Below are 24831 nucleotides of genomic sequence, written 5' to 3' on the forward strand. Positions count from 1 at the left end.
TTTCCACCGCAAACGACCTTCTTGGCAGTAAGAAATCCACACCCCTTCCAGCGTCTAGAAATAACACCGAACTAGCTCAAAATTTTGCCAACTATTTCCACGGCAAGATAAAATCCATTAGGGAAAACTTAGACAATACATCATCATCATCGTCACCGAGCTTTGGACCATTCCATGGAACGCCACTACATGTTTTCGATCCAGCCACTGAAGATGAAGTGAAGTCAGCCATTTTAGATAGCCCATCAAAATATTGTGACTTAGTAGACCCCATCCCAACTAGTATTCTTAAGGCTTGTATTGAAGAACTGTTACCAACAATAACTGAACTTATAAATAATTCGTTGGTCTCAGGTAGTGTCCCCGACTCGTTTAAACGTGCCATTGTTAAACCACTATTAAAGAAGTCCGATCTAAATGTAAACGAACTGAAAAATTACAGACCTGTCTCCAACCTTCCATAGCTATCCAAAGTGCTTGAACGCATTGTGTTAAAAAGACTTTTGTATCATATCCATCTAAATAATTTAAGTGAAAATTTCCAATCTGCCTATAAATCACATCATAGCACTGAAACTGCCCTTTTAAAAGTATGCACTGATATTCTTAATAGTATTGACAAAAATCATGTCTGTTTATTGACTATGTTGGACCTTTCGGCTGCATTTGACACCATTGATCACGAGATACTTATTAAACGATTAGAAATTACTTTGGGAATAAGAGACACTGCGCTTAGTTGGTTTAAATCATACCTAACATCAAGATCAGTCGGTTCTGATCGATGGCGCAGTATCAGAAACATTTCCTCTAAATTACGGCGTTCCGCAGGGGTCTGTCCTTGGTCCTGTTATTTTTACTCTTTATACTCAACCTCTTTCGGATATTTTTGTTAAAAATAAATTAATGTATCATTTCTATGCTGATGACACTAGATCTATGTCAGGGATATCCCTAGTAATATCCCATCATTGATTATCCGTGTTGAAGACTGTATTAGAGATGTTAAATGCTGGGTGGAAATTAACAAGTTAAAGCTGAATAATGAAAAGACAGAGGTGATGGTGTGTGGTAGAAAAAGTGTTTTGAAAGATGATTTTCTGAAGTTTACTCTAAATATAAATGGGTGCACAATTAACCTCTCAACGTGTGTGAAAAACCTCGGGGTAATGCTAGATCAACATATGACTATGCAGGCACAGTTTGATTCTTTATGTAGAAGTTTGACAATAGGATTAAAAAGAATTGCTTCAGTTAGACCTTTCCTAACAAGAGAAGTAACATGCAAACTAATAACATCTTTCATACTATCTAAAATAGATTACTGTAATTCGTTAATCTCGAATGTAAGCAACGATAAAATATCACGCCTTCAAAGTATCCAGAATGCGGCTGCTAAATTGATTTTAAGAAAGAAGATAACATCCTACTCGTTGCCACTTTTGTATGAGCTGCATTGGTTACCAGTTAAAGTGAGAATCGAATTTAAACTAGCAGTATTGTGCTATAAGTGCCTAATGATCAAGCACCATTGTATATTACTGAATTTTTAGAAACGTATAAGCCAACGAGGAGTCTACGACTAGATTCTACAAAATTAATTGTTACAAATAAATATAAATATAAATTTTACGGCGGCAGATCGTTCAGTCACGTCGGACCTTCCATCTGGAACTCTCTTCCTAAAAGAATAAGAGAAGCGCAGTCCTTATCAATATTTAAATCAAAGTTAAAACACCATCTCTTTGTTAAAACACATCTTGATTAATGCATCTTTGTAATTTGACCCCAATATGAATGTTAATTTAGTTTATGTTATTATATCATTATTTTATATTATTTCCGTATTTGACATAGCATGTGGATGTATTATAACATATCTTGTATTAATGACTTTATGTTTAGTTATTACATTGTTGTATAATGATAATATTATGTTGATGTAGTTTGTATAATGTTTCATTTGTATAATAATGTCACTGTATTATTGTTTCGCGCATTGAGCATCACCCAGTGATGAAAATGCGCGTTATAAATGTCATGTATTATTATTATTATTATCAGCGCCAATAAAAAGGTAGAAAATGGGATAGTAATAAGTTCTAGAATTACAATTAAAGCACCCAAGACAAAGTAAGACAAAGGAGAATTGGGTCAAATAGGGAACAGTTGTAGATTCCAAGCGCACACTATCGAAGTACTTAGTTTGAGATCACATAAAAGTCCTATCCAGTCACAAGCACAGGTTCCCATCATGAGGAATACACTCAAATGTTTACAAACCGTCTATAATATGTAAACAAAACATAATACATTACATAACAGACAGATGATTTACAAGGAAAAAAAATATCATCTCCCAAAACTAACTATACATTTGACTGTTTCCCTCTCATCAAGGGTATCCGGTCAGGGCCAGGACAAAACCAAATAATCTCATCCCAAGACAAAGCCAGAAAGCCTATTGGAAAACAGATATAGGGGAATAGAAGACACAGTAAGTACCTCCCTGCCCACTATGGGAGGTCAGGAACCCCACCCAGGAACAATTTTTAAAATAATTCACAAAAATAGTACATTGCAAGGGAATATATTTATTATTTTTATCAGAGATAATATACAAATATCTGAAACAGCATGGAGGATCTGTTAATTATCATGTATAACATTTAACAACCTTGATTGATGGAAAACACCTCAAAGCACATTCGATTTATTACGTAAACACGGATATCACCAATTAGAGTACACATTATGATTTCACTTTATAAATAAACGCCTCATTCGAATCCTTACTTATTGTATCTAATGATACGTCACGAAGGAAAACATGAAACAGAGGAATGAATCATAGACGTCTAGTTTCAAATAAATATTCATGCTTCAAATTTTCCCTCAACCAAAACACTGCGAAATGTGGACAAAGCATTTTTTTAAAGAAAGGGGGGAAAATAAATGTTAAAAAATTTTAAAAATTTAAAAATAAAAAATTTTTAATATAATTTTTTTTTAAAACAAACAAAACAAAACAAATATATATATATATATATATATATATATATATATATATATATATATATATATATATATATATATATATATATATATATATATATATAGACTTCTTTGCTTCTGTATTATATGGCTTTGAACAAGGGTCAACACAGAGGGGAAATTTTCCTGAGTTTTTTTTTTAATGGGGTTGTTTTGTTTTATCTTTCTTAAAACAAAATCTTTAATCAGCGAAATCCCAACGTTTTCTGTTTTTCTGGATGTATAACCTATCGCTCTAATCGGCCTATATCACATGTGAAGGGAATTTGTCGAAATGAAGTTAGCATCCCAAAATCCATTATATTATAGATAGTTCGAAGATGACGTCACTCATGTCTTTATATTATTTTTGCCATCCGCGTTTATGAGTAATTCTCACTTAACTGTATTAACCAGACTATAAACCTTCAAGGTTACACACAGGTTTGTGTGTTGGCCAATTTTACTTCCGGATGGCAATGTTGTGAACTTCTTAGCCAAAAGCATACTATCAGTATAAAAACTTCATATAATAATAAAAACGAATAATTATTAATAATATCATGATGATGACTATTAACCAATGGTATTTTGAAATTGCTTCAAGTTTTGCGCTGAAAACCACGTTATATGTCTATGGTAGAAATCCTTTAAAAAATGTACCAATCGTTATAATAAAATATAAGGACTTAAAGATATAGTTATGAGTTTACTTCACCGCCATATCTACAAAGGCTAAATTATTGTTTATTGTTATTTGGTAATATCAAAAATAAATATGTACATAAAGGAAATGGACGAGGGACGGGAATCATTTTCATTTCTCTTTTCAATTCAATGTCCAGTGAGTGAAGTTACAATTCCAAAGTTGTTAAATTAGTGTTCAATTATAAAATAAAATGTCTTAATAATCATAAGTCATTAAGTGCAGACAAATAAATCAAAAATCTGAAAATAAAAGGCTTATATAAAAATATAAAAATAAAGTACTCAAAATATAATACGGAGAAAATGAACATTTTTTTACAGTCAACAAAGGGATTTAAGACTAATTTTCTAATAATGTATTTTCACCATCCAAAAAACATCAGGAAAAGGCAGAGAATCAATCACGGCCTTTGTCGATAGATATTATTGAGTGTTAATAATTCATTAGTATAGTCTGCACATCCGTTTCTTGATAGAGTGGTGCTTAGAAATATAAAGATCATTTCAGCGCAAAAAAAACAAAGGAAAATAGCCAAGAACACAAAGGCCGGATAGATTTAGATGTCGATAGATCACGTGACATGCCAGGGCCACCCAAAGTCTCGTCCAGACGTCACCAAAGTGTTCCAGGGAAATACTCATTCATGGAGATCGTTTATGAAGGGGAAAAAATATCTTTACCAGAAAAGATACAACCTGCAATTGGCTTTATTTCATTGACAGGAGAGGGAGGCAACAGACCGACATTGTCCGTAGTTTTCATTTTATTCTTTTTTTTTTTTTTTTTTTTTTTGTTATGGAGGTTTATTGAGCTTGCAATGCTTAAAGACTTGAAAGAAAATCTAATTAGAGCATGGCCACCAAGCCACACTGAAGGAGACAAAAATATAGTACAGGGAATAGTAGAAATAATATATAACACCCCCGCCACCCCTTCTCCCTTCCCCCTGACCACGGACGACAGAGATGTGACCCTGACATACTGAGAAAGATTTAGGGACCCCGCTCAGATTATGGGGCAGGTGGAATGTGTGTTTTGTTTTTGTCTTTAACGGTTTTACGGCGCTTGCAACACATTAAGGTCATATCAGCGCCAGTACAAAGGAGGAATATGGGTTAGTTAAAAGTTCTAGAATTACAATTAAATCACAAAAGAAGAGGTGAGACAAAGGGGAATTGGTTCAAATAGGGAACAGATATAGATTCCAAGATCACACCGTCAAAGTACTTAATTTAAGATCGCCTAAAAGTCTCATCCAGACACACGCACAGGTCCCAACTAAGAGGGATACACTCAAATGTTTACCAATATAATATAATGTGTAAACTAAACATAATACAATGCATAACAGAGAGATGATTTACAAGGAAAAAAATATAATCTCCCAAAACTATAACTGTACATTCGACTGTTTCCCTCCAAGCCAAGGATCAGGACAAAACTAAGTAATCTCACAATGACAGGAAACTATTGGAAAACGGGTATGGGGGGGATAGAAGACACAGCATGTACCTCCCTGCCCACTATGGGAGGTCAGGATCCTCACTCATGTGGAAGATGTGACGTAAAGCATCTGACTGTAGTAATTTGCTCATTCTCTTTGTAAAGTGACGACATTCCTGCATGTATTTAAGTCAGCAATAACCTATTCGTAGCCTTTAATGTAAACAAAATAAACATCGGTGGGTAATCTATCGGTTTAAATCTTGTATACAGTAAATACCATATCAGTCCTAATAATGAAAGGAGATAAGCATAACGTTCATCCATACACAAAAAGATGATGCGCAGGAATAAGGAATGACACTTGTGAATAGTGAACCTGATTTGATTTGAATGAGGGAAAACAAAATGCCAGTTTAATACCTGTGTATAATTGACAACCAGGTGTACATAACAAACAAAATGCCAGTTTAATACCTGTGTATAATTGACAACCAGGTGTACATAACAAGCAATCTGAACAATCTACTTAAAATTTACAAAATCCAATATTTCTATGAGTAAAAAATGTGTATTTAATATGAACAAGGGAGGGGGGATGTCATAAGTTTGAGAAGAAAAGCGGATACTGTTTTGTTTGTTTTTAAGGGTTTTACGGCGCTTGCAACACATTTAGGTAATATCAGCGCCAGTAAAAAGGAAGAAAATGGGATAGTAAAGAGTTATAGAATTACAATTAAAGCACCCAAGAAAAGGGAAGACAAAAGGGAATTGGTTCAAATTGGAAACAGATGTAGATTCCAAAAGCACACTATCAAAGTATTTTGTTTGAGATCACCTAAAAGTCTCATTCAGACAAGCACAGGTCCCAACTAAGAGGAATACACTCAAATGTTTACCAATCATAAATAATATGTAAACAAAACATAATACATTGCATAACAGAGAGATGATTTACAAGGAAAAAATCTCCCAAAACTAACTATACATTCGACTGTTTCCCTCTCAGCCAGGGCATCTGGCCAGGACCAGGACAAAACCAAGTAATCTCATTCTAAGACAAAGACAGAAAGCAAGTTGGAAAACAGATAAGGGGAATAGAAGACGCAGCAAGTACCTCCCTGCCCACTATGGGAGATGTGCTGATAGATATGTTGTCGTTGGAGAGAGTGTCAGAAGTTTAAGGTACTAATACTAATACTGATGCGGTTCATTTCTTATTCTATTTTAAAACATAGGTGTGACTTTTAAAAGAAGACATTTCAGAACACTGCTTACTCTTTCAGACTTAAATTCAATACTGATGTTGATATAAATTTCATATAATAGGTAACACCCATTCCTTAAGACATTTAACAATATTATTGAGTGAACTCCTGAAATATCCACACACAAAAAATACCATACCCCTAAATATGCAGATTATCGCGGCCACTATATAAAACAGGCTAATACAAAATAAAAAGTAAAATAAGTGAAATTATTTTTTGTAAGGTGTTAAAGAGACCCTGCAACACTTCATGTGATATATTTCATGTGAGAGAGAAAAAGGAAGATTGATTTACAAGCACTCAAAACCAAACAAAAAGTAAAATAATGACCGACATAAATCTCGGAGCATTCCACCAATACGTCAAGTCAGGGAGCTCCCACCATAAAACTCGCCGACCATCAGACACAGATACGTAATCCCCTATCAGTAGGAATTTATCAGTCTTTTCCATGTTCTCGACGCAAAATGTTATTCGTGACATTTTGGTACTACCGGCCACTTATTGAACGTTAAGGTCCAACCGGACACCCAACTTGGGCAAACCGGACACCCTTCACGGATGTTGAAAAACACTGTTTCCTTTTGTTTTTTTTAATAGTTTTCAATTCATAAACAGTTACAGCAGATCCATAGGCTCAGTTGGTAAAATATCTGCCGGGTCATTGGTCAATTTAGGGTTCGATTCAAGCATTCCAAGGACTTTGAAGGACTCTTTCCATAAATTGGCAGAATGTTTCCTTCCCCAAAACGACTGCCATATATTTTCATAAATAGCTAGACTAGAACTAGACGTCTAGATAGATAAATAAACACGTTTATGTTCATTTTCAACAGAGAAAGACAAAAATAATTTATTCAAAACAATTAATAGGGTACATAATCATAACGCAACATGTCACTTGCACAATGTACAAACAAACGTGAAAACACTGATCTCCTCCTCACTCATCCCCAGTATCTTCTCTCTCTCTCTGCCAGTACATCCTCTGTGGTACCACCTCCCACACTTGCACCAAATCCATCCAGGTTCCTATCACTTCCACAAAAATCACATAAACGTTCATCGTTGTCATTCACACCACATAACTCATCCATATCCATCTCAACGTCCGACCTGTCAACATACACAACCATCGTATCATCATCCTCTGCACTAGACTCCACTCTTTCTTCCACTCTCCTCTTCTTGCCCTTCCCCTTCCCCTTCCCTTTATTTTCTGCCTCCTTCCTCTTCTCTTCCAACTTTTTAGCTTTCTTCTGTTCTTTCTCCAAGCGCTTTTTTTCCTTCTCCTCAAACTTTTCTTCGCCTTTTCCTCCCTGTTCTTCAACGCCTTTGCCTTCTTCTCTGCCTGTTCCATTTTCTTTGCCGCCTCCGCTTTATCTTTGTTCTCGTGATACTCCTTGAAGGATGCATGTGACACATAGGAGGGGGGCTGTACACAAGGCGCTCTTGTGGACTTTCGGCTAGACGAAACGGGGAGTGGGAGGTTGTCAAATGTGGGCTGTGGGACAACTCTGTTCCAGAGTTCCAAATACTTCGCGTAGTCTGGTTCAGAGGCTGTCGCTGGAACATTCCTGAACTGGCGTCGTCGCACATTGAACATATCAACAGGCGACCAGCCATAGGCAAGTATGTGGTCGATTAACTGGCATGTGTAGAACGCCACGTTGTCCCGATCCCGACACCCACACTTGCCAGATGTTGAAGACGGAGAAACAAGGTCGGGGTTTTGTTGACTGGTAGCTGGGAATATCGAGTCATGACTGGCCAAGGTGGAAGGGCAACCATCATAAAAATCATTATTCTTTGCACCTCCAGGCACAGCTGCTCCCTGTCCTTCCCTTCACCTGCCCTGGCACAGGCCACCATCCATTTGACAAGTTTCTTCTCCTCCTCTGTGGCCAACACTGTATGAGATACCCTATGGACGAGGTATTTTCCGGCTATCTTGTCCATCAGGGTTGATTTCGGGACAGAGTAGGTCGCAGCGGCCTGGCGAATGAAAGATTTTTGGTGCGGATGGCATCAAGTGCAGCATCCACACTCTTGTCAGTGTACTTTGATCGCGGCATCTTGGTGCCTGTAACAATGTGAAAAAATTAACTTTATTTAGATATTTGAACTTCATTTTCATAGACTGGCTAGTCTAATAATGTAAATTTTCCTTTACAATGGTGAACATAATATAATTTTAAGGAGGCCTTCCGAAAGCTCCTACATCCCCAGTATTTTTTTATAATGTTCTAGTAGGGGGTTTGGGAGGAGGAAAAGTTTTATTTTTAAAGTCTCCCCCCTCCCAAAACATTATAATACTGGGGATGTAGGTGTAGACGCTTTCGGAAGGCCTCCCTAATTTTCTAATAATAATAATAATAATCATGATAAACATAGGCCGGTCAACAGAAATACAAGGAAAGCATTGCAACAAATAATATTATAGACGTCTAGAATAATAATAAACAACTTAATCAACCCGTCCGGTTTCACCTGAATCGTTTAAATTTTCTTTGGTCAAACCGGACACCCCCCTCTGGAGCTAAAATGAAAACCGGACATCGTCAGACGATCTAGCCACAATCAAACGATCCTAAAATAGCATGTAGTGCAGTGGTTGAGCCGAAACTCCTTAATAAAAACGTATAAATAGCTTAAATAGCAACTTCCTTGCACACCTTGCAACCCATAACAAAGAACGGGATACTTAGGTTTTGTGAGAAATATCTCGATGAAAACACGATTCTTTGACTTCTCCTTGATTGCACTCGTTGAAACGGCAGGAAAAACATCACAAGAGACGTGTGCTTAGTTACTAGAAAAATGCGCCGGGGAAAAAACAAAACAAAAGGAAATTAGGCATCGAGTCGGGTAGCGTCCGGTTTGACCCGTGTCCGGTTTGACCTGAATCTACTCTACAATTAATATATTTATATATATAGGGAATGAGATTAGCGGAAGAGTAGCGTCCCTTGATTGGACGCCACCCATAGTCTGTGACGTCACCGGCGGAAAAGTTATTAGAGAGAGAACGTCATGTTGGTTGTGCGCATGCGTCTCTCGTCCTCGCGGAAGCGACACAACCAACATGACGTTCTCTCTCTAATATTGTACTTTTGTTTTTAAAGGTTTTACGGCACTTGCAACACATTAAGGTCATATCAGCGCCAGTAAAAAGGAAGAAAATGGGATAGTAAAAAGTTCTAGAATTACAATTAAAGCACCCAAGAGAAAGTAAGACAAAGGGGAACTGGGAACAAATAGGGATCAGATGTAGATTCCAAGAGCACACCGTCAAAGTACTTAGTTTGAGATCACCTAAAAGTCTCATCCAGACACAAGCACAGGTCCGAACTAAGAGGAATACACTCAAATGTTTACAAATTATATAATATAATATGCAAACTAAACATAATACAACGCATAACAGAGAGATGGTTTACAAGGAAAAAAATATCACCTCCCAAAACAATATCTAGGCATTTGACTGTTTCCCTCCCAGCCAGGATTCCGACCAGGGCCAGGAAAAAAAAAAACAAGTAATCTCATTCCAAGACAACGACAGGAAACAATTGGAAAACGGGTATGGGGGGATAGAAGACACAGCATGTACCTCCCTGCCCACTATGGGAGGTCAGGATCCCCACCCAGTCTCTCTCTAATAACTTTTCCGCCGGTGACGTCACAGACTATGGGTGACGTCCAATCAAGGGACGCTACTCTTCCGCTAATCTCATTCCTTATACATAAATAATATACTCTATGCAAGCATAGCTTCAAATAACAATAAGGCAACGTAAAGCTTTGATCAGATTGAGAAAACATTATAGTATAGCATTCTAACGGAATGTGATTTACAGAACAAGGACAGATAGGAAGGGTAAAACATGCTACAAATATAATACTCGTAATATACACATACACACGTATATACGAGTATATATATATATATATATATGTTTTGTTTTTTTTGTTTTTAAGGGTTTTACGGCACTTGCAACACATTTAGGTTATATCAGCGCCAGTAAAAAGGAAGAAAATGGGATAGTAAAAAGTTCTAGAATTACAATTAAAGCACCCAAGAAAAAGTAAGACAAAGGGGAAGTGGGAACAAATAGGGATCAGATGTAGATTCCAAGAGCATACCACCAATGTACTTAGTTTGAAATCACCTACAAGTCATCCAGACACAAGCACAAAATCCAACAAAGAGGAACACACTCAAATGCTTACATTATACATTCAAAATAAAAATAATAATACATAACAGAGAGATGATTTACAAGGAAAAAATTATCATCTCCCAAAACAATAACTATGCATTTGACTGCTTCCCTCCCAGCCAGGACTCCGACCAGGGCCAGGAAAAAACCAAGTAATCTCATTCCAAGACAAAGGCAGAAAGCATGTTGGAAAACAGATATAAGGGTATAGAAGACACAGTATGTACCTCCCTGCCCGCTATGGGAGGTCAGGATCCCCACCCAGATATATATATATATATATATATATATATATATATATATATATATATATATATATATATATATATATATATATATATATATATATATATATATATATATATATATATTGTTGTTTAATATCAAAAATACCTCAATTTAAAAACACCATGAGAAAATTCTTTGAGATGTACATATACATATAATATCATCTTGATATGATTTTGGAATGTCCATATTTCCATAGCTTCAAATGATCTCCCTATCCTTATTTACTTTTTTTTTTTTTTTTAGGAGGAAGGGGGGGGGGGGGGGGGGGGTTTACGGTGCTTGCGACACTTTGACGTCATTTCAGCACCAGTAAAAAAGAAAGATGATGATGATGGAAATGTTCTAGATCTGAAGTTAAAGCACTAAGGAAAAGTACGACAAAGGGGATTGGTTCATGGGACCAGATGATTCCATGAGCGATCTATCAATGTACCTATTTTGGCTTCAAAGGCACAATGAAAAAGGACCCCGCTATGAAGGGTTCACTTAAAGTGCTTGCAAAGCATAAATTCAGAACTAAAAACAAAAAGAGTACATAACAGAGAATTGGTTTACAGGAGAAAAAAAACTATCATTTCTCACAAAAAGCAACCAAACCCTCTCAGCTAAGGATCCAGGACCAGGTAAAAATTGAGTAATGCTAATCCCTAACAAAGATGATTGTTTGTTTTTGTTTTTAAGGGTTTTACGGCGCTTGCAACACGTTTAAGATATATCAGCGCCAGTAAAAAGGAAGAAAATGGGATAGTAAAAACTTCTAGAATTACAATTAAAGCACCCAAGAGAAAGTAAGACAAAGGGGAACTGGGAACAGATAGGGATCAGATGTAAATTCCAAGAGCATACCACCAATGTACTTAGTTGAGATCACCTATAAGTCTCATCGGGACACAAGCACAAAATCCAACAAAGAGGAATACACTCAAATGCTTGCATTATACATTAAAAATAACAAATATAATAATACATAACAGAGAGATGATTTACAAGGGAAAAACTATCATCTCCCAAAACAATAACTATGCATTTGACTGTTTCCCTCCCAGCCAGGACTCCTACCAGTGCCAGAAAAAGAACAAGTAATCTCATTCCAAGACAAAGACAGAAAGCATATTGGAAAACAGATATAAGGGGATAGAAGACACAGTATGTACCCCCTTGCCCGCTATGGGAGGTCATTGGTGCAGGTTTCTCAATCCATGGATCAACATTCAGATCAGGAAACTTGACACACAAACATCATTATCATTGTGCTAGCATTTTACCTTTTTAGCCACCGTCAACACAGTCAACACCGTTACATTCCACCCCAGCCAAATAGATGTTAGTTTTGGTTCGTTTTTGTTTTTTCAGAAACGATTTAACAAGTGGAGGATGAAAGGTTGGTGCAATGAGCCAAATATTAAATAAAGGGAGATAAGACAGTCATTTTGGTTCCAAATAAAAAGGAAAAAGAAAATGAAAAGAAAAAAAGACAATCCAAAACAAACAAATTTTGGCCTTTGAATTTTGACATAGGAGAACTAACAATTACACAAAGTTAAAATTAAAATGTTGTACGTGTAATATCAGAAGAAAATGGACATCATTTTCAACATTTCCAATATCAACTGGATAAAAAATCAACGGAATATCAAAGTCAGGAACTTGCCCAGTCCGATAACATCTATGTTGGGAAAAGTGAGACTAGCAGAATAACATGTCTCAGAAAAAATAAATAATGACATATTTTTACTAACAATCCAAAGGTTATTTAACCATTTCAAAGAGTTTAAAGACACGTCAAACGGGAATATAACATCACAGTTTTAACATAAAGAGGTGAAAGATTTTCTGAGAGGATCTTAAGACACTTTCCTCTTAATATATATAAATATATATATTTTATTATTATTTAATGCAAAATAATGCACTTTGGGGAAATTAGAAACAATTCTTAAATGGTCTGATCGACTCACATACTTATGAATTTTTCTGAATATAATTTAAGAGATACATTTAAACCTCAAAATATGGGGTAATTCCCATCTAGGAATATATCATGATTATTATTAAAAAGTGTATTTCAAACTGAGACAGCCCACAGTACATAATATGTAGTTCAATAGGACTGCTCTATCATTTATAATCAACCCGTGATAATTTGTAGTTTAGGATTGACAGAAGTGGATACAGTTTAAATAAGGAGTACTTTTGGCCAGAGGATTTGAAAAAAGAAATGCTCTTAGATATTATATTATGCTGATAATCATTTCCCTGGAGAAATAATGATCCACATTACTCGTAATTAAAACAACAAACCAATCACCTGGTCTGTACAAAGTTTCAAAGTTTACATTTTGAGAAATAAAATACTTCATTTTCTTTAAGCATCACTTAAAACATCAGCACACATTTGAGGAAATGACTTGGCATGTGGAAATATAGAATCTGGGAAATCGAATACAATGACAATGATACCCATCATCATCGTGGGGAGGACTGACGATTCTGTGGTCTATTTTTGTTAAATACATTGCGAGGTTATCTGAACAGACATCAATGGAATCAACAGCAATAAGGATGCACAATAACAAACACATTTTTAAAAAAAATTTAACCTGGAAAAATCAAAGAGGTCGGAAGATTTACAGATTTAAGACTTTTTGAAAATTTGAATTTTGATCCAGCCCTGCTAACCCTCCACATTCCAAACCTGAAATCAGAATATCAGAAAATAGGAATTTGAGACCAAAACTATCTTTGTCACCAATAGATAATTAATTCCCAGAGCTGCCAACCCCATCTGATTAGAATGTGTACAATGGGACCTCAAAATGGGGGAGATTTCATAAAAATGGGTACAATCCTGAAATTGACGGAAACTAACCATTGTGAAAGTAAGAGGAAGGTATACTTTCATAAAGTCACACCACACAAGCTCAATTGCAGCAACAATGATGTTCCCAAGACTATAATCCAATCCTTTCAGAATTCTACCTCCCAGCATGAAGATCATAATTGGTCAAAAAATATATGAATATCCACTTGGTCACCAAGGTTTCTCAATATGCTAGTAATAATATGAATAACAGCATAACAAAAAATCCATACCTTGAAAATGGGTACAATCTTGGGGGAAATGCGTACAAGCGTACAATCGCTGAAAATGCGTACAATTCCGCAATTTTTGCGGTAGGTTGGCAGCTCTGAATTCCCTATCAAAACTGCCATCAACTTTGACACCAAACACATCAAGAAAGTATTCTGGCACAGTTGGCAAAATGATAACAGTGTCAGGTAACTAAATGTAGAAAGGGGAAGGCATAAAGGTAAGGGAGTGCAATTCATTTTCAGACCCATTTCTTTTTTGGCAATCGTTAAATAATTTTTTTCAAATTTTTCTTCACGTATTCTATTTTTTCTTATCCTTATCATTATTTTTTTTAAATCAGAATGTTAAAGACAATGGTGGAAAGAAAGGAAAGAAAAGTGAAATAGGAATGATTCCGTCAAAGTGGAAGGGTTGGCAGGCATGGTTTGTCTTCATCATGGATATCAGACGTTAACATTTTCTGGCAAAAATAAAATTAAAGACTTTTTGTCATTCTTGATTATTTAGAATCAAAAATGATGAACATAATAAATAAGCAACATATCACCTTCCAAGACAATTTAAATTGAAAACAAAAGATTTTGATATTTTAAAGCAATCCACTGCAGACAAATTGACATTTATTATGCAAACATGAAAAGTCATATTATATCAAAGTGGCTTTGGCAGTTTAAAGCATGAGGTAACAGTCAGAAAGGTCGATTTCAATAAAGTATCAGTATAATATTCATATCAAACATTTAAGGATCATAAATATTATATCTTAAATATCAATTTCTGATAGCCTGTAGTGTACGACAAGAGACAGTTTCTCTTATCAGTAGATAAACTCACAACACTAAAACAACACTTAATTTGTAATTTATTTTAGCTAAATATCTTTTACTTCAAATATCAAATGATTCAAATTACCCCCCCCCCCCCCTTTCCACACACATAAATAAACACAAACACACATAAATACACACAAACACACATACATACACACAAACACACATACATACACACAAACACACATACATACACACAAACACCACCACCAGCAAACTTGCCCAAAATTCTAAAGCTTGAGACTTCTTGAACTCTCAGATTTGACCATTTCGGGAAGGGAGAAAACCATTTGAATCGATTATTGCTTGAAGTAAAACGTTTCTCACAAAATGAAAAAAATGGTATTGTCAGCGTACGATTGAATCAAATAAGGCCATTGATTACTGAAATATATAGATTAAACAGATTAAGTAGTTTTGGGGATCTTTGAAAAGAGCAAGTAAGTCAAACTTGGCACAAAATGCACTCCTTCACGACTCCTGTTCCAATATGGCTGCATTCCAATATACGGGAACGAATAATACAACATTCTCATCTCACGCGGATATTTCCACTGTGCCACTTTTACGTTAAGAATTGTTTGGCTTTGTCAATAAAGTGAGTAGTGTAAATGTTGCTGCTCGAAGCTCGAAGAAATAAATAATAACGTGAAGTTGAATGTAAGCTTCAATTTAATTACAAAAACAGATCAAATGAACGTTTCGGGTTTCCCCTTTATCAACAAAACAGGATGATTGAAACACCACAGATGAATGAGATGATGCCATGATGATCTGTTTTTGTAATTAAATTGAAGCTTACATTCAACTTCACATTATTATTTATTTCAATAAAGTGAACATTTAGAAATGAGAAACAAATGTGATGAAATCATCTTTAACATTTACAGGGTAGGGGATATTATAAAACCTTACAAGATAATAATATGTTGATAAAATCGTTTTTGCTGCATTTAAAAAGTTAACGGAATTTAGCAAAATATTAGTTAAGAAATGTGCTGGCTGCAAATCAATTTAAAAGATCAATGTATTATGGATTCATCACTAAAACACAACATTCAACAATCTGATGCTTTATTTGAACTGGGGTTTCACGGTAGTTCTGATGTCGCAAGTCTGTCATCTGCATTTTTTGCCAAATTGGGACCTAAAATTTGCCAAGAAATTTGCCAAAAAGACCAAAATTTGCCGAGCGTTTCAGTGAAAATTAACATGCGATACAGAAAAAATATATATATCAAAGACAATTTATTACATTTAAGGAGGCTACATTTATTACAAAGTTGTTACAAAGATTTTAAAGGATCATTATCCGTAGAGAGTAGTTTCCCTTGGTTTGGGCCCAGGCAAAGCTGCAACATTTCTCAAGTTTCGCACTTTTTTTTTCGTTATTTTGTTTTCGCTTCTTTTTTTTTCCCAAAATTTGCCACGCGATTTGCCAATTTTCCCAAAATTTGCCACGATTTGCCAATTTTGGGAAATTTGCCAAAATTTGCAGATCGCCCTGATATTTGCGCCGCAAAAAATGCAGACGACAGGCTAAGTATCACATCAAAATGATTTCTTTCATATATAATAATTGTTATAATAAATAATACGGGCCAACAATCTGCTGGGAAGTGAATTGTTTTGTATACATATTGATATGAAATCAGTGGTACTTAAATTACAGTTACGGTGTAAAAATTTGCAAAACAATTGTCTGAATACAGGAAATAATGTGAAAACAATGTTGCACCACCAAAAAAAAAAAAAAAGTTGCCCAAAGGGAAGGAATGGCAATAAAATGTCTTTTTTTTTTTAAATGTAAATAAACCCGTAGATAAATATCAAAAACTTTGATTTGGAAAAATGGAAATGACAATGTTTTGAAATATTTTCTTGTCCGTTTAACTTTGTATTATTTTGTGTGTGTGTGTGTGTGGGGGGGGGGGGGGGGGGGGGGGGGGGAGGTTTCAGACAGGCAATAAACTTGATGAAATCTCATATCAATTCAGTTCGTATAACTGCAAATTATTGGTCCCAATTCACAGGAAGGAATATGAAAAGTGAGAATATATCTATGGACTGTTTAAAAAGGCAATTTGCCACCAGTCTACTGCTTAATATTACAAATCTTTGGTAAATAAGCCAGGAATGACCAAGCATGTTTCAGCAAGTAAATTGATAGAATGCAGCTGACGTCATACTACTGTTGGCTGTCAATTATGAGATGATCAGTCCTTATCACATTTTTCAATGACAGACTGTGTTTTATGATACATGCAATTTGTGAGCTGTTTACAACAATTTATTGTTTCAACATCCACCGGTGGGATTTGGCTTGTACACTATCAATGACATGGTGTTAAATCTCCAAAATGATGTGAATTTGAGTCAATTTCTAACTAAATAGTAATATTGATATTGTTATATTTTTTTAGCATTTTTATAGCGCAATATCCACTAAACGTGCTCAAAGTACTTTACAAAGGGTCCCTGACCAACAGCAACAAGTAACATGTAGAACGAGACATGACGCCTGTTAGGCGATATTACAATTTTTTCAGACAGAGACAACGCTGTTAATGGCCAGGTACTCATTTTACAACTGTGTACAGTGAGAGAATGTGAGTAAAGAGCCTTTTCCAAGGACTCAACTATGCGACAAGCACATTTTATGACACTTTGTTACTGACTCTACAGTTTATGTACAATAAATCTCAGACCAATCTAAGGGCTGACTTGTCACTCCAGCTTGCTGTTCACATCCTTGTTGTCTTTGTCTCTAGGAACCAACGTTTCCTTGTCTTTCACAGAAATGAAATCCGAGTGCATCAATCGCACCAGCAATGTGATGTTCATGACAACCATGATAGCCAATCCCAAGCTGCCCAGCGTGTAGAAGACAAAAGGCACGATGTGTCGGTTGATGACAATCCATCTCGTCATCCAAGTCAGAAGGACGATGCGAAAAACTAGGAAAGTTCCTGCATGAAATGAAAAAAAGTTGTTAGCTTTATTATAATACTATTCAACAGTCGTAACGTCACTTCCTTCCTAATGACGCATGGTAACCTAGTAACACTGGCTCTAAACTATCGGAACAATGACGGATGCCCGTATGAAATATTTCCCCGGTGAGCATAAAGCGTATTCAGAGGGAAAAAAAATATAAATTTGATCATGTTTTGACTTTTAAACATTCTGATCACAAGGCATATGAAAAGTTCTAGCCAGTATGAAGAATAAAAAGTAATGAGTTTCTTTGTTTAGAACAAAGATGGCCGCCGTTGCGGGTGGCGTGACATCAGACTATTGAATCCAATTGGAGGTTCCAATATTTCAGTTGGTAGAGCACTCGCTTCACACACAAAATGACCGAGATCGATCCCAGGTGAAGACAAGATTTTTTCCTGTCCACCCAATAGTGAGTGGGTCTACTAAATCTAGTGAAAAGTATTTTGCGATAGATGAGCATTCTATCCAAAGGGTATCAAACTAACGCTATTGTCCGTTTCACAGTGTAGAAACCAGGATAAACTCCAGCTCCCTGGGCCTAATGACTGAAGGAATCCTCCAACTCCCACTTTATCATCATTTTCATCATTTATAGGTGAAACTTAGGCACAAGCTTGTATCATACCAGGTGAGTCACAGGCTAAAAATTGAATTTTAAGTCTAAATTATGAAACTGGAGTTAGATCTCTATCCATGAAATCAAAAGAATAAATGCGTGTTTCTTAAAATGGATTCTGGCTTTAAAACCAATAGAAAGTATTTTGGACTGCCAAGATAATACACTGGATTCCAGATAAAGTGAATAATGATTAAGGAAACTTTCTTCTTTTCTGGAAAACTGAATTTATTTTTCTACATAGTTTGACAAGTTATACGACCTCCAAACAATTTTTGTGAATCTTTTTAAGAGATAAGACAAGAGGGTTGGTGACAAAACACAACCTTGAGGGTCTCCCGTGTTTAATGTCTTTACTTTAGACTAGAAAAAATGTCATTTAGTTTTGCATAATGAACTCTGTAATTCCCAAATCCAAGCTATGATGCCGATGCTCACATTTAAATCTCAAAGTTTTTTTTCTCATAATATGTGGTTGACAAGGAAAAAGGAGCTGTGTAGATGATATTTTTTCTTCAAGGTGTTTTAGGATGTTATTTAACTAGTATTTACACATACAATACATGCGTCCTCTACACTTCTACCTCCTTTATAGGCAAACTGGTATGAATCTAGTTTATCCATTACGTCATTTAAAACAAACCTCTCAAACCCCTTCATAACTACTGGTGTTCACGTCACTGGTCGAAGGTAATTTAAACAAGAATTAATATTCTTTTTCATCAAATACATAAAATCTTAACCTTGTTTTGGCATAACAGGAATATTTTACATTGTCATCTATACAGCCTGTCCCAAGATAACAACGGAATAGTTGCTTAGCAACCAGTTAGCAATGAATACCTTGTAGTAAACAATGCATAGTGGACACACGTATCCAAATTGTATTCAAGTGAGTGCCTGATACTATGACATACCTCTTGTGCAGAATTTCCTTTAAATAAATAAATAAATAAATTACACTCACCTAAATTTATAAGACTATTCAATCTGTACCAGGGGTTAAATTTGCTAATGCCATATATCTGAAGTAATTGTCGAAGATGAAGGAAGATGCTGTTGATTTCTACCAACAAAGCAACACTACTATAGCCCACATAGTGTCTAGACCAGACTGCCACCATGAAACATATGACGATCTGAAAGAAGAGAAAGCTGATTGAAGTCATCGCATCATTTATAATTCATTGACAAATGAATGAATAAAATATTGTCCATGAACATTTTTTTAAATAAGTTATTGTCTAAATATAAATCAGGAAATAAAAAGAATTGGGATTTTAAAAAACATATTAAAAGTCAAAGCACCAATAATTTACCCTTTTAAGGTTTAATAAACTTGCTATGCTTATAACACTCAAAAACACATCATATTTTTTTTTAATTTTCTCCATTCCATGTTTAAAAAAGGCAACAAGACTCTTTATTTGATTCTTAAGCAATTTTTGAAATGACTGTAGTATTAAAAAAAGGTTGAAAAATGTGACCAATCGTCTAAAACGGTATTATGTTAGCGTGAGCAGAAGCAGAAAACTACATTTAAAGTCTAAAATATGAGCTTCCAGAGACATTAGAAAGATTAAATCAAAAAGAATGAATGTCATTTTATGATCTGCACAAAGCTAATCTCTTGAGATTCTAGTCATTTCGACTATAAATTCGTTTTCCAGCATTCAGTTAACTCCAACATAATACCGTTTTTGAGATGATTGGTCACAAATATCAACCTCTTTTTAGTACTACAGTCATTTCAAAAATTGCTTAAGAATCAAATAAAGAGCCACATGCAGCAAAATGATGATATGCTTTCCTGTCAAATCAACAAGCAGAGGGTACACATAGCATGACAAGACCATTAGAAGACAATAATTACATGTTCTTCTTATTCGATAAGATAAGATGAACTATATTTATCCACTTCTGGGAATTTTACATTGGGTATTGCCGTAGACTAAGTGTGTGTGTGTGTGTGTGTGTGTGTGTGTGTGTGTGTGTGTGTGAAACGTATGCGAATCAAAATGATAGTGTAAGTAACTTTAAGCATTTAAGTATGGATTTAACACTAAATTTAAGAAAAACAATGTCATTCATGAACTTATTGTCCGTGAGCCAAGATTCTCTCATCTATCCTAAAAAATGGGTGCCACTATCATTCTCAGTAAATCTAATCTTGTTAACCTAACCTTAATCACATACAGATTTATCATTTAGATAAGAGTTCAATAATAAATATCATATGAGTGAACAAATAACAAATGCTTATAGAGCTTAATAGTGTTATTATAATTAGTGCTATCAGAATTCTAAAAAACAAACAACTTACAACAACATGATGCCCAGCCAATTCAACAGATTGACGAGTCCTGTTATTCACCAGCATATCCATTAGGTCGTGCAGAAAATAACCTGAATGGGTGCATAAATATCAATATAATCAGAAACATGTTTGCTATTAAATCCCAATGCACATTTGCTGCTAGTGTAAGAAATAATGAAGGAATGAAAAGAAACAGAGACAGTATATATGTGTCGATTAAGGGGAGTGTGTGATTAAGCAGAGAAGCTAAAAATAGAATCTAGGCACCAGCTTTGATGGATTTCTTGAATTTGCCACTTTTGAGGTCGAAAATTTGTTGCGATTAACCGAAGTTGGTTTCAATTCACCTGTGACTTTTATACATAATTAATTCTGTTTCATGGGAAATGAAATATCGCGATTAACTGAGTTGCGATTATCCGGAGTGGACTGTACATACAGTGGTGATCGCCTAAATGCCAGGTGAACGGGAAGCAGAAAATATGGGCATTTGGGTGAAGCAGGCAATTACACGTAATTGGTAAATGGAGCTAAAAATAATTAATTTGATAAGAGTATTGCCTAGGTAATCAGTGATCTCCCTTGATTCTTTGGACGTCACTCATGGCTGTTTTGAAGGATTTTATTATTTTATTTATTTTAATCAATGTATCTATTCATTTTGCTTCTGTTTTTTTTTTTTTTTAATTGCTTTTTCTGGGGGTTTTTTGGGGTTTTTTTTGTTTTTTTTTTTTTTTGGGGGGGGGGGGGGGGGGGGGGTTTAATTTAGTATTGTATTTGCATTCTTACTGTTTTATTATATTTTAAATTTTAAATTTTAGAACAAAAATTACCAAAAAAAGAAAATTGGTAGGCGAGGGGACAGGGGGGGGACATTCTATTTCTGTCAAGATCTATAGCCTTATTCTCTAAATCTAAATCATTTGCCAGTTTCGACATTTAAATCGATAAATAAATTATATATGAATATACATTTAAAGAAAAAATGACATGCCTTTAAAAAAGAATTTTTAAAGAACGAAAGCAAACTATTAAAAAGATAAATATTGATAATTTTTTAAGTCACTCGTTTTACTGATTCATATTTAGTGAACAAATTAGAAATGGGTCGCTAATCTTTATTTCTTATTTCAAACAGCTCGACATAACATAGAGAAAATGTTTATCACAATGTGAAGTGCTTATCTAATAGCTAAAATAATGGCATCATTTGAATTTTGCTTTCTGTTATCAATTTTTTTTTCTTTTCTTTTTAAAGTAGACTCTCTGGTTTTATAACCAAAGATTAATCAAATGATACTATCAAAAATAATATTTTTAACCAAATTTTAAAAATATAACCAAAAATAACCAGACAACTTACCAACAGAAAAAGAGGTCAAAGAATGTGATGTTGTGGTGAAAATTGTGATCAAGTCTTCAGCCATATCTGGACGCTCATAAAAACTGTTGAGACAAAAAATATAAGGAAATTGCATCTGAATAACTGAGCACAAAATTAAAATCCAATAGCTTTTTGATAGGGCACTGAACTCAAGTAAACAAACCAATATCAAACCCAAGTAGAGTTTTATCTAGGCCTTCTATTAGCCTAACAATGATTGGGAACTTGAGTCTGTTAAATCTGGTGACAACTATAAAAATGGTTACGTTGAAATCCCTTTGAAGTGTAAGAAAACGGTTCAAATCTTGGCTCCCTGGCCAGTAGAGTGATTCCTTAGAAACTTCATCTACTTATTGAAACTGTGGGACTATCTTGACTGTGACATATGAATAAATTTTATTTTTTGAACTTTTCCATCCTTCTCATTGACTAACACTTCACAAATTAACAAGGATCCAATTATAATGAAAATTATGTTACAATTTGCTTATACTTTTTTTTATCGTAATGTTTTTATGCCCCTCCATTGACGGTGTACCTTAACGGATCGTTTTATACACCTCGATTGCCCATGTGCATTCCACGCAAATCATCAGCGACGCTGTGTTTCTGTATTTGGACATGGCAAAAATTATATTGTGACATCGCTATGTCGAAATTTAAAATCAGAATATAGAAATTCCATTGAAGGTAAACTAATGCTCTAGAAAGACCTAATTAAATGTTATGGTGGCTCCGTAGTGAAGTGGTTATGCTGTCCGACTCTAACCTTGAAGGTACTGGGTTCAATTCCCATTGTGGACAATTTTTAGTTATTATTATTTTATTGATAAAGACATCATTTTTATTGTTATAGTTATTGGATATATATATTATATATATATTATATATATATATATATATATATATATATTATATATATATATATATATATATATTTTTTTTTTTTTTTTTTTTTTTTTTTTTTTTTTTTTTTTAATATTAGTATCATTAATATATCCTTATATCATTATAAACAAGATTGGTACCGTTCAATGTGTACTGAACATCCGAACTCACTAATGGGCCTAGTTTAACACTGCTGTAATGGGCAATATTTTGCGTCATTTTTTAAGATTTCCATTACAATACTCAATAATGAGCCCATAAGTAGCCTGCAAATAAGTGCACGTCAGTACCTACCCCATTGTTATCAATGTGCACTTTCACTTACAACTTGCTATGTATATGTAGCAGTACAACTGCAAATAGAGGAAATCATTATTCGCAGTACTTAGTAATACTGCCACTGTGAATAGAGGAAATCATTAATTTGCAGTCAACTGCGAATAGTCGAATAGAAGAGGTGGCCATAAAAAAAAACGTGCATACCTGATTCAAGTTAGGAAAAGTAAAGACAGACTTACCATAGCACAACCCAGATAGAGCAAATCACCGAGTGTGAGAAAGATATGAGTATGTTTTTCCATTTCCACAGAGAACGGGGAGTTTTGGTGATTGCGGGAGGAGCGCACATCAACGCTACCTTCGACATGACATAAAAGAATGAAAAAGAAGCAGCAATGACATAATAGCCATAATTTGGCTCGTTGATATCTGTCCTCCATATCTCGCCTTCTTGTCGATGTACACTCTCCATTTCATATAAGAATGCTTAACCTTACAATCACAGCCTCTATAAGTATTTGAATATCAATCGATATCAAATTGTGAGTGTTAGATCTCAATATAACACAAAGTCAACACAAACATCATTCATCGGAACGAACACTAACATGCACTGATTTGTACCTTCCCAACAACAACCACTGACAAATGTTTAGATGTTGTATAAGAGTCCGATCGAAGTTCAAAGTACATCGGGTCAATAATGTTTTATTTTTTTTTTGAGTGTTGAATTCTAATTTTAAACTTCCATTAAGCGGAGACAAAAACCTGTAACATCGGGTGAAAATGCCCGTAATTTAAATGTTTCACAGTGAGAATCCATTTGGTACCAGATTATATTTTACATTTTTAGGGTTATTTTTTTTCACCGATGAGGCATTTAAAGGCGTGGCCATTAGGCTAAAGCCTTTTTACTTGAAAAGTGAATGGCGTTACTTCAAAATTTGTGTTTCCGGTATGATTTACTTTCACTTTAAAAACGATTTTAGTAATTTTAGTTTGAAAAAAAAAGAGCTTTTATATAGAGCAATATCCACTAAACGTGCTCAAAGCGCTTTACAATGGGCTCCTGGCCAACAGTAACACTTAACATTAGGACGGGACATGACGCCTGTTGGCGATGTTACATTTTTTTTTTCGAACAGAGACAACGTTGTTAACTGTTAACTCACAGGTACCCATTTTACACCTGAGTAAGGTGAGAGAATGTGAGTAAAGAGCCTTTTCCAAGGACTCAACTATGCGCCGAGCGAGGTTCGAATCCAGGACCTTCCGATTCGAAAGCGAGTGTCATACCACTAGACACATAGCCGGACATTGTTTGCTATAGGGAGAAGTCAGAAATGTGCAGAATCCGAGCGCATCATAAACGCTTGAAACAATATTGTAGAAGATCATAATTATACTTGAAATGTTTTATAAATAGCTCCTTTTATCAAAAAATTGAGCACTGTTA

General features: G+C 35.0%; 1 protein-coding gene across 1 annotated transcript; it reads right to left on the reverse strand.

Moving 5' to 3' along the window:
• Positions 1 to 15778: 15778 nt before the first annotated feature.
• LOC144968900 (TLC domain-containing protein 2-like) lies at positions 15779 to 24232 on the reverse strand. Its single transcript, XM_078907727.1, has 5 exons — positions 23615 to 24232; positions 22188 to 22270; positions 20831 to 20913; positions 19475 to 19646; positions 15779 to 17860 (listed from the first exon to the last, which is right to left on the reverse strand). Exons 1-5 carry the CDS (start codon positions 23845 to 23847, stop codon positions 17619 to 17621), a joined length of 813 nt encoding a protein of 270 aa, XP_078763853.1. The 5' UTR covers positions 23848 to 24232; the 3' UTR covers positions 15779 to 17618.
• Positions 24233 to 24831: the final 599 nt, after the last annotated feature.

Source organism: Berghia stephanieae, chromosome 3 (genome assembly GCF_034508935.2).
Source record: "Berghia stephanieae isolate SIO BIC M18660-M18661 chromosome 3, UCSD_Bste_1.3, whole genome shotgun sequence".
Classification (NCBI taxonomy): domain Eukaryota; kingdom Metazoa; phylum Mollusca; class Gastropoda; order Nudibranchia; family Aeolidiidae; genus Berghia; species Berghia stephanieae.

Coding starts and splice junctions, on each gene's coding strand:
- LOC144968900 (XM_078907727.1), bottom strand. CDS start 23,847: ATGGAGAGTGTACATCGACAAGAAGGCGAGATATGGAGGACAGATATC. Junction 20,914..22,187: donor TTTGACCTCTTTTTCTGTTG/GTAAGTTGTCTG, acceptor GCACCCATTCAG/GTTATTTTCTGCACGACCTA. Junction 17,861..19,474: donor GAATAGTCTTATAAATTTAG/GTGAGTGTAATT, acceptor CATTTCATGCAG/GAACTTTCCTAGTTTTTCGC.